We start from the raw sequence: 12,382 nt of genomic DNA, 5'->3' as shown, positions 1-12,382 counted from the left end.
ACCCAACACCTGTGTTACCATAAGCAAATGTTTAATAATAATAAAATAATAGTTCTGCAGCTTTAAGACACAGAGAACAGATGACTCATTACACTTGTTGAAGGTCTCAGAGGCAACCATCCATTCACTGGGGATCTATACTCCAGTGCCAAAGAGGAAATACCACAGGCCACAACTTTACAGTGAGCAGCATCTCAACTCTTTTTTCCATCAGAAGGGATGTGAACCATCATGGAAGAGGGTTCAGCAGAACAAGCACAGTGTTCCCCCCTTTTCTCCTTTCCAATCCCAACCTCCTGCTAAGAAACACCTTTTGATGGGACCTTTGAGAGCTGTGAATCACTCCAGTTACTGCATCCATCTACCCAAGATCCCAATACCCAAATTGGTGGCTTTCTAGCTCATCTCTCCCCATTCTCTTAAGCCTGGCAGATGAAACACAAATGGATTTTCAACATCATTCATACCAGCTACACCATAGAGTTCTTCTCCCCTCGTCCTCCAAAAACCCCTTCCTCGTCCATCTTCAGGGACCACTTTCATGAGAGAATGCTCATTCAAGAGGTATACTCCCTCCTTCATCAAGAAGCCATAGAGTTGGTACCTCCTCAACACCAGTGAAAGGGTTTTTATTTTAAATATTTCTTTATCCCCAAACAGAAGAAAGAATGGAGACCCATCTTAGACTCAGAAAGTTCAGTGTATCCACAAATTGAGGTTCAGACTGGCTCACCCCAGTGTCCTTCACTGAACAATGGCAACTGATTCACAGCTGTCAATGTGAAAGTTGCTTACTTCCATATAGACATCCATCCTTCACACAGAAGATTCCTGAGGTTCACTGTAGGTCTGAACCACTGTCAACAGAGAATGCTCCCTTTTGGCCTTGCCACAGTGCCAAGGGTATTTACGAAGGTGCTATCAGTTGTGGCAGCTCACTTCCGTTACTAGGGATCATCAGTTTTTCCCTACTTTGATGACTGGTTATTGATGGAGAGATCTCATTAGGATGTACTGACAACAACCTCATCTCTGCTCAGTCTTCTTCACTTGCTGGGACTCTGCATAAACACAGAAAAGTCTGTTTTAGTTCCTATGCAGACTGTAGAGTTCATTGGGGCAACACTAGACTCTCTAAGTGCCAAAGCATACCTTCCTCAGGGCAGATTCCAATCTACAAAGGACCTTGTCAGTCAATACAGTTGAGCTCCCAGATGTGAGTCTGCTCATGTCTCGTCCTTCTAGGTCATATTGCTATTTGTCGAGCTAAATGCAATTGAAAATATGCTGATGGCTGCTGATGACACTTGATGATCCAGGAGTATACCTGTATTATGAACTGCCTTGATGAAGAAAGGAGTACTGGTACTCTCTCCCAGTGATTCCTACTGCATTACTACCATCATCTCCATCTTGTGTATTAATTAAGGTTCAACAGACTTGCTTTCGTCCAATACACAGTCTCCCCGCAGGCTGTGAGAAATCGGAGAACATATGTAGCTACAGCTAGAGAGAGAGAGAGAGAGAGAGAGAGAGCGTGCATGCAAGATTAAGATAACAAGTCTAATTCACAGTTGCTTGAACCTCTTCCACCACATCCAGAATCTTGGTGAGCAAAACAGACTGAAACATCACTGACAATATAGTATATTTGTCTCCTATCAGCATAGATCCACTAACAGACCAGTAGCCAATCCGATCAGAATACATTTTATCTTATCCATGAACAAAACTGAAAAATGTTTAGTGTTACACCTTTGTTGTTTCATTGTGTATCACTAAGGTTTTTTGTGGCAGAAACTGATGGTTTAAAAGTGATTATTTTGGAAGTCTACAGAGTCATAGCATTTTATATGAGTAAATAATTTAGTCAAGCAATAATCATTATTTTAAAAATGTTTCCAGATTATAGCCATGTATCTTGCATGCTGGCCTGACAGCTATGATTCATGATCTCTTAAAAATGTTGATGTTAGACTAATGCCATGCTCTCTGATGTGAACTACCTAAAAGGTTGATCTACCATTTTCAGTTAGAGCAGAATATGACAGCTCAGTTGTCATAGTGGTGGGAGTGAACAGAGGGGTGTGTCTAGCTGTTATTGCATTCACTTCATGAGCTGCCTGTGTAGGCACATATTAAATTTAAAGTTTTGATTTTAACTCTTAAGGCCCTTAACGGAGTGTGTCCCTGATTCTTTACTAAGCTGACAACTTTCTGTACTCCATTATATCCTCTGAGTTCTGGAGGAATCAGGAAGTTTGTAGCCGGGCACATCCAAGGGCAGAAAGTGTGAGGATCTGCAGGGCTAGAACCTTGGTTGATGGGTTCCTTAGTGACTGACACATCAACATTTCCACCCAACAGCCCTGGTAGAGCCACAACTGGCAGGCTGAGAGCCTCGTGAGACCAAGCACCACTAGCTGCCCTGCTCACAGAGGCCCTCATTGGTAGAACTTACTGCATTCCCTCCTGGTTGGCCCAGACATGGTCAGACCTAGGGGAAACACCTAGAGGCAGTCTGTACAACAAGACACATCGCTGAACCTGCTGCTGAGACAGACCCTGCCTGAGTCATTTGTCCTTGCTTGGTTCCTCTCCTTGGTCCTGGTTCCCGTGTCCTCGCCTTGCTCCTGCCTTGGACCCAGCTCTGCTTCTGCCTTCCCTAACTCTAGGCAACCTGGTTCTGACCCTCTACTCCAATTCCTGGCTCAGACTCTGATCTGACCCTCAGCTCTGGCATCCAGCTTCCAGTTCTGATCCTGAGCCTCAGTTCTGTTTCCTGGCCCCTGACTCCTGCTCCAACCGCTGCACCTGGCCACCCATGCACCGGTTCCTGACACTAAGGGATATTGTCCATATGTTTTATTTCTATAACCCCAGAGTTATGGGATGCTTTTCTTTTGGTGTGAGATGAAGTGAGCTAAAGTTTGGTCTCTGTGTTAAGCAGAATTAAACCTTTTTTTATTTTAATAAAAAGGCTTTGAGCACAGCAGATTGGTTTTATTTATAATTTTAATCCAATTTTAATTATTGTATGTTTTTAGGTTTTTAATCTGGATTTGTTTTTGTTTGTTTGTTTGTTTTTGGAAACACCTAGGATATTTTGTTGATAGGTTGTGGTATACATTTAATCGATTTATTTTTATCATTTTATTTTAAAATCCATCATTCCTTGACTCTAGTGAATAAACTTAATTTCTTCTACAATTCTTTTACTTAGCCTCTGATATAGTAGTTAACTAAGACAATGACGTCTCTTTCTCTAAGAAAAAAAACACTTTTTTTTACATTAATATATATTGTCCAAGTCTTAAAATCATAGAAATTAGCTGTTGAAAGTGAATAAATCATCTAATCTGCCCCAAGGTGGCAATGCAAAATTGAATGTTACTTGTTCGTTTAACATTTCCCAAGATAACGTCCAGTCTTTTAGGCAGCGGTAGACCGAAAGAAATACAATGAATGCCTGTTGGTAGCTAGCAGACAAAGTTGCATAGTTACCTATTCAAACATCTTCCTATGCTATTCAACATCTTCCTATGCTAATCTGCCTTCTAGACAGAAAACATGTTATTACCTCTCTAGGAAGTTCTATAGATAATGAGTGGTATTCTGGGTAGAAACAGATGAATGTCTAGGAAGGAGTCAGCCTATTGATGAGAGACTGCCTTTGAGAGAGTCTTAAACACTTATTTATCTTTGAAGTACCTCCATATGCTGATCTACCTCCAGGCAGAGAAAACAGTTATCTGCTGCAGCTTTGGTCAAATACTTGCTTTCCAAGCCAGCTTGAAAGAACACATTGTTTGGAAACCTGAGATCTACCATATAGGTAGATTTCCTATTATGAATTCAAGATTGTATCAGTGAAAATGAATACTCGTGCTTGACACTTTTTCAGAATTATTGCTATATCAGTTTAATTAAATGCCAAATGATTTAGCTTGTGTTCATCTTAAAACCATTAGTCCTATTAAGAAATTAATTTAAAGGCTCACAAGTTCTATTCCCACTTCGGCAGAACGTGATTGAGAAAGTGGTCACAGAGGCACCTGAACCATCAGAATGTTCCTATATCTAAAATGAACAACATGGTCTTGTTTCTTTAACCCTCAGTCTTCCTTCCCCCATTCACTCCATGCAGGTTTATTATAAATATTCATTGCATTATGTCTAAGGGTTTGTTTACAAATAGATGTTACACCAGTTTAAGTTAAACTTGTTTTTTAAAGCAAGTTAGTTAAACCAATTTCAATCCCTGATTTAGTAGTTTAGTTTAAAAGTGGCTTATTTCAGTTGTTTAAATCTGTTCCTAATCAATTTAAGCTAAATCAATATAAGCCAGATTTATATTAGTTTAAGAATCTCCACATAGCTTTCTTCACTGGCTTAACCAAATCAATTTTTAAATCAAACGTTTAGTTAAATGGTGTAACTTTGCATGTAGATAAGTCTTAATGAGTCTTTCAGGAAGGAGTCGTCTTTCTGTCTGTTCTGTAAAGTGCCCAGCATGCTTTTGCATATTGCAGAATAATAAAAATGGGTGGAATGTGGGAATTTTTATGTGTTCCATTTGGTCCAAGCCTGGGTATAGTACAAAGAAGATGTTAGTATGTGTCATGGAATATTTTCTTTAGGTAATGGATGAGTCACAGCTCTCCCTGCTCTTTATATGGGATCTAGCAGTTGCTTTTGCTAGTTACTGAACTCAATATGTGGACTAGCTGTGTGGATGGAATTACTGTAGAATGGTTCTTTTTTTATTCCTTTTGAACCCTTGTCTGTCTTCAGTTGGGGTGGGGCGTCCAGTCATGGCCCAGGTAGTATAATTACCTCTCTTAAAGCGCACAACAAACAAAACAAAACCAAGTGAAACTTTTTAAAATGCTGAAATGAAGAAGGATCTTCTCAATGCTTAGGGCACTAGCTAGGGCCTCAGGCTGCCTGGGTGCAGTTCCCTGCTCAGCCACAGACTCCTTGTGTGACATGGAACAACTCAGTCAGGTCTCTTTGCCCTAGTTCTCCATCTGTAAAATGTGAAAATAATAGCACATCCCTACCTCATGGGGCTGTTGTGAAGATAAATACATTCAAGACTGTGAGGTGCTCAGATACTACGGCAATGGGGCCATGTAAGCAGGGGTGAAAGTAATTTACAGGACTTACCGGTACTGCTGGAGTCCTGAGGTGGGCGTGGCCTCAACCGGAAGAAGCGTGGCCTCAAGATTTAAAGGCTGTGGGGCACCTGCTGTGGCTAAGAGCCCCAGGGCCTTTAAATCAACCTGGGGCTCTCAGCTGCAGAGGTGGCTGGGAGCCCCCGGGGCTCATGGGCAAATTAAAGGGCCCGGGGCTCCAGCCGCCACGGAGCTCCGGGACCTTTAAATCTCCACCGCTGCAGGGAGCTCTGAGCCCTTTAAATCTGTCCCCAGCCCAGCCGCTGGAGCTGCGGGCGGGATTCAAAGGGCTCTGGGCTGCCCGCAGCCACGGGAGCTCTGAGCTCTTTAAATCCCAGCCCCAGCCCGGCCGCCGGACCTTTAAATCCCCACCGCTGCAGGGAGCTCTTAGCCCTTTAAATCCCGGTCCCAGCCCAGCCACCGGAGCCACGGGCGGGATTCAAAGGGCTCTGGGCTGCCTGCTGCGGCGGGGAGCCCAGAGCCCTTTAAATCCCTGCTGCGGAAGCCAATGCAGTCCGGCACGGTGTACTGGCTCTTGCCGGTACACCGGACCTGACTGTACCGGCATACTTTCACCTCTGCATGTAAGTACCAGAGACAGATAAACAATAGATCAAGTGACCAATCTCCAAGGCTATCAGTCTGCTATCTTTCAAATTCACTTCATTTTTTTTTCCAGCTAGGAATGCAAAGTGCAGTGTCTAGATTTCAATTTTAATTTATTCCACTGGATACCAGAAATAAAGCCCAGCTGAATATACAAGCCTAGAGCTTAAAAAGTTGTCAACAAATTATGTTTGGTGCAAGGTGGGAATGACCCTAATAATGTGTTTTAAATACTTTTTGATAATTTGACACTTCTGGGAGTTCCAGTCACAAAGCCACAAAAATGTGACCCAGAATGCTGAGTGTGGTGTTTAAAATGGAAAACTACTTTTAATAAATATAATACACATAAACTGAATCAGTGAATGTAATATTCGGAAGTGAACTGAGCTGCACAGTGATTTGGCTAAAAACAGTGGGCGGCAGTGTGTGTGACTGCCACAATTCAGAGCGACAATGGGACTTCTCTCCCATGGCTGACTAAACATAGAGACCCAGTCACACTTGAGCTCCAAGTTTTTGGAGAAAAATGAAAACCTTGCAGAACAGTGTCATTCTCCAGGTGGATGTCAGCCTGTATTATTTTTCAACAGCCCTCTGGTGAAGTATTAATGTAGCCTCCAGCTACAGAATAAATGCAGTGTGGGAGGCAGGTAAAGGCAGGCCAGCATTACGGGTTAGTCAGTTACTCTGTCATCCTGTGAAGTAGCCCAAAATAGCTGACTCTTAAGGGAATGACTGTTCTTTGGCATGTATAATGACTGCTCAGGGTCAAGTTCATGAAAGAGAGCCTGTTCTGTAATACCTATTGCTTGCTTAACACAAAAACAAAAAACAAACTTTAACACTGACAGCTAAGTCAAATAGCAGAAAATGCTACATTTTGCATTTAAACACAGAAAATCAATATAGTGATATCATATGCTTTTGCATTCTGTTTATAGATGTTTTCTCTTGCAGAGATTATAATTCCTGTTTAATTTATAAAAGTCTTATCTTAAAAATAAAATAAATAAAACAAAGTGATAACACAAGCCTTTATTTTAAAGGAGAACACATATATGGGCCATAACTTACTCTTTGTTGTTTGCACAAATAGTTCCTGGGCTGTCAATGGGAGATCTATATGCTGAATGAAGTTAGTAGAATATGGGCTATTTATGTATGTATTTTGATTATCTACAGTCTTTGAAAATGGGGTATTTCCATTGTAAACAATCATTGATAGTAATTTATTTTCACTCCAGAAGCGGAAAGCTAAATAACCATTTAGAAGCTGCTATACATGAGGCCATGAGTGAGCTGGACAAAATGTCTGGGAATGTAAGTCTCTTTGCTTTCTGTTGTATAGTTTTTATTGTGTGTGTGGGTTTTTTTGTTTTGTTTTTTTCATTTTTGTGGAGTTTTCAAGCTATCACAGTTTTTGTAATTATTATGATTTAACAACTTAAAAGTTGAAAAAGATTTGTAATTATTGTAACTACTCAGTTATATTGTAACTACTCTGCATTATTGCTCTCCACCCAGAATAACTTTTGGACATTTCTTTCATATGTGAGGCCTACCAATATTTTGAACAGAGCCGGAACTCCCACTAATATGCCTGGGGTTTTGCCTGAGTAAGGAGTGAAAGAATTAGACCCAATTGTTTTCCAAGTTTGTATATCAAGATATTGAAACGATATTAAAAAAAATCTTTTGACTGTTACACTCCATTGAATAATCTTAAAACATGAAATGAAAAATATTATAGGAAGTAAATTAAGATGAACAAACTTAATATCAGAACCTGACTGTGGTTGTCTTAATTTTTTGTTTCCACTTTTATTTTGTGGCATACAGACAAAATAAATCTCTGATAATGTAAAATACTTTTAAAATATATTTGGAGATTTTTTTTGTACTCTTATTATAACAGAAGTCCATGCAGATGATTAAAAATTAAGTGCAATACATTAAAATACTCAAATTTCTAATTAATATTTTAGTAAGTATTAATGGTTTAGCTTTTAAAATAAAATTGATTTTTTTTCCTGATATTATAAACCTCAACCCTGAAAAGACTTATGCACATGCTTAACTTTACACAATCAATAAGGCTTAAATGGATCTATTTATGGTGCATAAAATTAAGCATATGCAGAAATCTTTGCAGGATTGGCACCTTAGACTTGGTTTTAGTACCATCTGGAAATATTAGTGATACAGTCTGTATCTCTTGCTGTCTGCTTTGAATTGTTGATAAAACTGAACCTTTTGATTATTAGTTTTACTAATACAGAATTATGGGTTTTCATCTAAATCAATGGCAGTTTTACAACTGACTGCAGGGGAGGTAAGATCTGATCATAGGTCTCTATGAGACCATCTATCCTACAAATATAACCAAACCAGGTGATCTGGTTATGATACAGTTGGCCTTTAACCCTGTTACATCACAGTTAAAAATGTTTGTCTGGACAGTTTCTATTGTACCCATGTCATATAGCTTTCATCCACTTATGCAGCCCAGTTGCAACAGATACATGCTACAACTCTTAACTACAATGCAAGCTGGGTCAGGGAGAAACCGTGCTGTAATCAGGTTCCCTGACCAGGTTGTTTTTGTTGTGTTGACAAGCCTGATGTAACAAATTTTGTATCATAAAATAATCTCTCATGAGCTGCATGACAGGCTTTGTCACAAAATCCTTAATCAAGATGAGGTTTATTTTCACAAATACTATGATGGTTGGGAATAATAGGGACAGAAAATCATAGGACACCAAATGTAGTTCTTACAAATTTTGAAATAAGCTTTTTTTAATTATCACTGTTTAGGCAGGACTAGTAAAATTTAACACAGGTACAGTACAATTGACATAGAACATAACTGATGCTATCAGTAACATCTGTTGAATATATGATAAAATTCTTCTGGACCACTAGAATTTAAAATACATGATAATGACAAGAACAATATGAAAAAATGTCTGAGGATTTGTAATTTTTGATTAACTGTTGTTTGTAACTTACTGATTGCTTTTTTCCAGAATACATAGCCTCACTTCTACCAACAGATGGTGGTGGTATTCCATATAAAACAGCAGTACATCGTTTTGCATTCCATCTTGCATAGCTGTGTTAGAAATGTTTTTAATAGTTTTATATGATCATGATCTTTCCTCCCAGCTTTGAACTTGGAACTAATAATAGACATTGAATGGAAAATAATTGATTAAAAACATTTTCACATGCTAATTAATCTACTGTTCAACTTGAAATTGATGTTTGATGAAAACAGTTTGCTCAAAAGAGTTTATCCCTTAAATTCATGTCTCTGGTAGTGCTATACGTCTCTCTCAGTTTCCATATTCTATTTTCCCAGTATATCCTTCTTTCTTTCTGCGGTTATCCCAGTTTTGTAAACAGTTTTCCCTGGAGCTTAACATTATTACCGCTTTGTGCTTCAGTTCCTTGTATACTATATAGTGATGTGTAAGTGGTATCTTTCTCCTGAGACTTGAGGTATCCACACTGTGACACCTATGTTCAACCCCCTTCAGCCCAGAGGTTAATTAATGTTCTTGAGTTTACTTCTAGTGTTGCTTTTAATGTGGAAATTAAAAGCTGTATCGCCAGGGAAGCATAATAACTTTTCAAACAATGCTGTCATTGATTGATCACTAACAGGTTGCTTTATTTAAATTTTCTATGCTAACCTTTTCATATACTTATTTTCTAGGTACACCAAATCCCACAGGGAGACAGACAGGTGAAGCCTCCAAAACCGAAGAGGAGGAAGATCTCTAGATAACATTGAATGTCTTTGTTACTGGTCCAGTACTTATCAAATTGAACATGCACATAAATCAGTATATAGGTATTGATATAGATATTATATCAATATTTATATCAAGGACAGATAGATACCATCAAAGGGTGCTATGCGAAATAGTGGTACAATATTTTTGTTGATCGTGTCGGATAGTTAATGCTGGATAAACCAATCAGATTCCTTGAAAGATTACAGTAAAAATGTCAGATGATTACTGAATTTTTTCTATAATACTAAAATTGTGATTATAAAAATAGTCCAAATGTTTCTGATAAATTTTCATTGTGTATATAGATAATACAGAATTTCATGGTGATATCTGAACTGTAAATATTGTACAATATTGTCATGTACAAGCGTACCTAATGCACACTTTATCTTTTATTGTACAAAAAAATAGTGTACAAAATTCTTTGGTTTCTATTGAGTACACATACAAGAGACTACCAGTGTAAAGTGATAAATAAAAATACAGCCTAAATGCTTTTATATGATAATGTAAAAGATGCTGTTTTTGTATTTAACAGCAGAGAAAAGGCATGATTATGTAATACCTTAATTATGACATACACTTCACACCACTGAGTGTTCATTTATATTGTCTGTTTGGAATGAACCTTGCCTGGAAGTACTGTACTCCATTTCAGGTCTCTGTAGGAGAGTGCAACCTTGCAGATTCCTAAAGGGATGTGGGATCACAGGTCTAATTAAGAATTCAAAAGCTGCAACCACTGGTTGCATTTTATTTACTTAAGTTTTAAAGTAGAATGCTGTAGATTTTTTTATTCAAAAAGAAAAAAAAAAAGCTTAGATGGAATATTTTAGTCAGCCATTTCTGTAGTTGAGGTTTCATAGCCACCTTCTAAACTAAGCAATTTATACCACCATTGATTTTGAACTCCCCCCAAACCCTGTATTTGTTAACCGAGGTTGTTTAACCTGATTAAACATACTGTTTACATATATGAGGGAATGGCCCTATTTTGAAAATATGAGTGTTAATGTTGATTACAATTTGATTTTGCAATGGAATAAAAGGGCATGCTCCACAGCAGTCCTAAAAAATATAATATCCCTCTTACAGTATTATTAAACTAGAAGTTAAAGGTGGCTTACAAAACTATTAGCAACAGTAATTTTATCAGTATTATGTAACATATCAGATTTATTTTATTTAAAAAGAATTATTTATACCATTAACAGATTCTTATATATTAATGTGGCTGAAATGTGCAGGTTAAATCTATTAACCAAATTATTTATGTTATATTAAGTGAATAATGTGAAACATATGTAGAAAGGAAGTAATACACTACAGATATACAAGCCTAAAGCTGTGAGCCATTGTAAAAATAACAAAAAGTTAATAAGTGTAGCACATCATCATTTTTTTTCAATTTTTTCACATTGTGGTGATGGTACACCCCCGTTCCCAAAGTAAATTCTCATTTTGCCCTGCCTTGTTCCGAGATGGAGTCCTTAAGATGGACCTCTTCATCTGGAAACCACCAAGTATTTAACCTGGAATTCCTTTTTCCCTGGAGTGGCAAATTTGCTGCCTCTAGTTAAGACTGTTAGTAATCAGCATCCTCCGAGGTTGATGACATTGCCACTCTACTGATAACCACCAGTTGGCACTTGTACAGTGAGTAACTATTCCTCTCCCCATTGACTTATCCAGAACCCAAACTCAATTATCTGTGTGACGTGACTGAGATCCACTGGCCCAGAGGATAAAGAGATCTGAGGACATTTCCAAACTCAGCTTTCTTGTGCCACAGCACATAGCACTACCACTGGGCTAACCTACTTTTTCATGTCTCATACAGACAGCTCTTATTTCTTTTTCCCCCACCCCAACCTGATGGAATGCAATTAGCTACACTAAGCTACAGTGGCCTGGAGGCAGGAACCCTTCCTTCTACTGGGTAGGTTCATTTGTCTTTTGTGTAATGGCAAGACAGACTGCCATGGTCCTACATGCAAACTCATGTGAAGTGATCTTTTGTGTAGTTTAGTTAACACTTTTTTGTTACAAGTTGATGTTTGTTATGTTTAAAGAGTTAATGTTGTCCATTTTTCGTATCAGCCTGCTTTTCTGCTGTTTTGTCTGCACAATGTTTTTATTCATAAATACACGTGTGTGTGTGTGTGTGTGTGTGCGCGTGTGTGCGTGCGTGTGCGCGTTCGTTTATATTTACTTTGGTTATTTTACCTTTTGCTTTTCTGTCCTAACACTGAGTTTGTATTGACCAACCCTTCTTTTGGCATTTTAACTAATTAGGTTTGTACTTTCTCACCAATGTATACTTTACATTAGTAGACTATGTAAAGTATTTTTGTGCACTTGATTTCATTGGTTAATAATGGCATTGATGTGGGTGCTAGGAGTAGTTTGTTTCAGTCCATACAGATTTTTTTCTCTTTTAGAGTTTTTATGGTTTCATGTAAGCAGTTAATGTAAATATTGTGAGCATTACAGGTCATGCAGTGTTGTAACATTTTAAAAAATGTTGCACCTACTTTACAATTAAAAAACTGGTCACTCATACTTGAATTTTGCCCATAGAGCCATTTCTTTCTCTTTGCATTAAAGCATAATATACTTTTTTGATGGAGGCCCAGACCTTCTTTCTACATTATTACTTTTTGTTTAACAAATCTATATTTTTTCTAATAGAAGACTTAAAATGAAAAATTTTAAAAATACTTTTTGCCTAGTTTCTAATTTAAGAGAGTACTCCTATATTTAGAGGGTGACAAAATACCCCATCATGGAAAG

General features: G+C 38.1%; 1 protein-coding gene across 8 annotated transcripts in view; it reads left to right on the top strand.

Annotated features, from left to right (window-relative positions):
* MBD5 (methyl-CpG binding domain protein 5) overlaps positions 1-12,157 on the top strand; it is a 221,071-nt gene extending 208,914 nt beyond the window's left edge. For all 8 annotated transcript variants that reach the window (XM_039493824.1, XM_039493821.1, XM_039493823.1 and 5 more), the window contains 2 exons: positions 7,031-7,106; positions 9,508-12,157. In XM_039493824.1, the coding sequence (XP_039349758.1) occupies positions 7,031-7,106; positions 9,508-9,579 (148 nt within the window). In that variant the 3' untranslated portion in view covers positions 9,580-12,157. The remainder of the gene's footprint in view (positions 1-7,030; positions 7,107-9,507) is intronic.
* Positions 12,158-12,382: the final 225 nt, after the last annotated feature.

Source organism: Mauremys reevesii, linkage group 11, assembly GCF_016161935.1.
Source record: "Mauremys reevesii isolate NIE-2019 linkage group 11, ASM1616193v1, whole genome shotgun sequence".
In the NCBI taxonomy this organism is placed as follows: Eukaryota; Metazoa; Chordata; order Testudines; family Geoemydidae; genus Mauremys; species Mauremys reevesii.
Note: the sequence above shows the minus strand (reverse complement) of the source record. Positions and strands in the feature narration are given on the sequence as shown.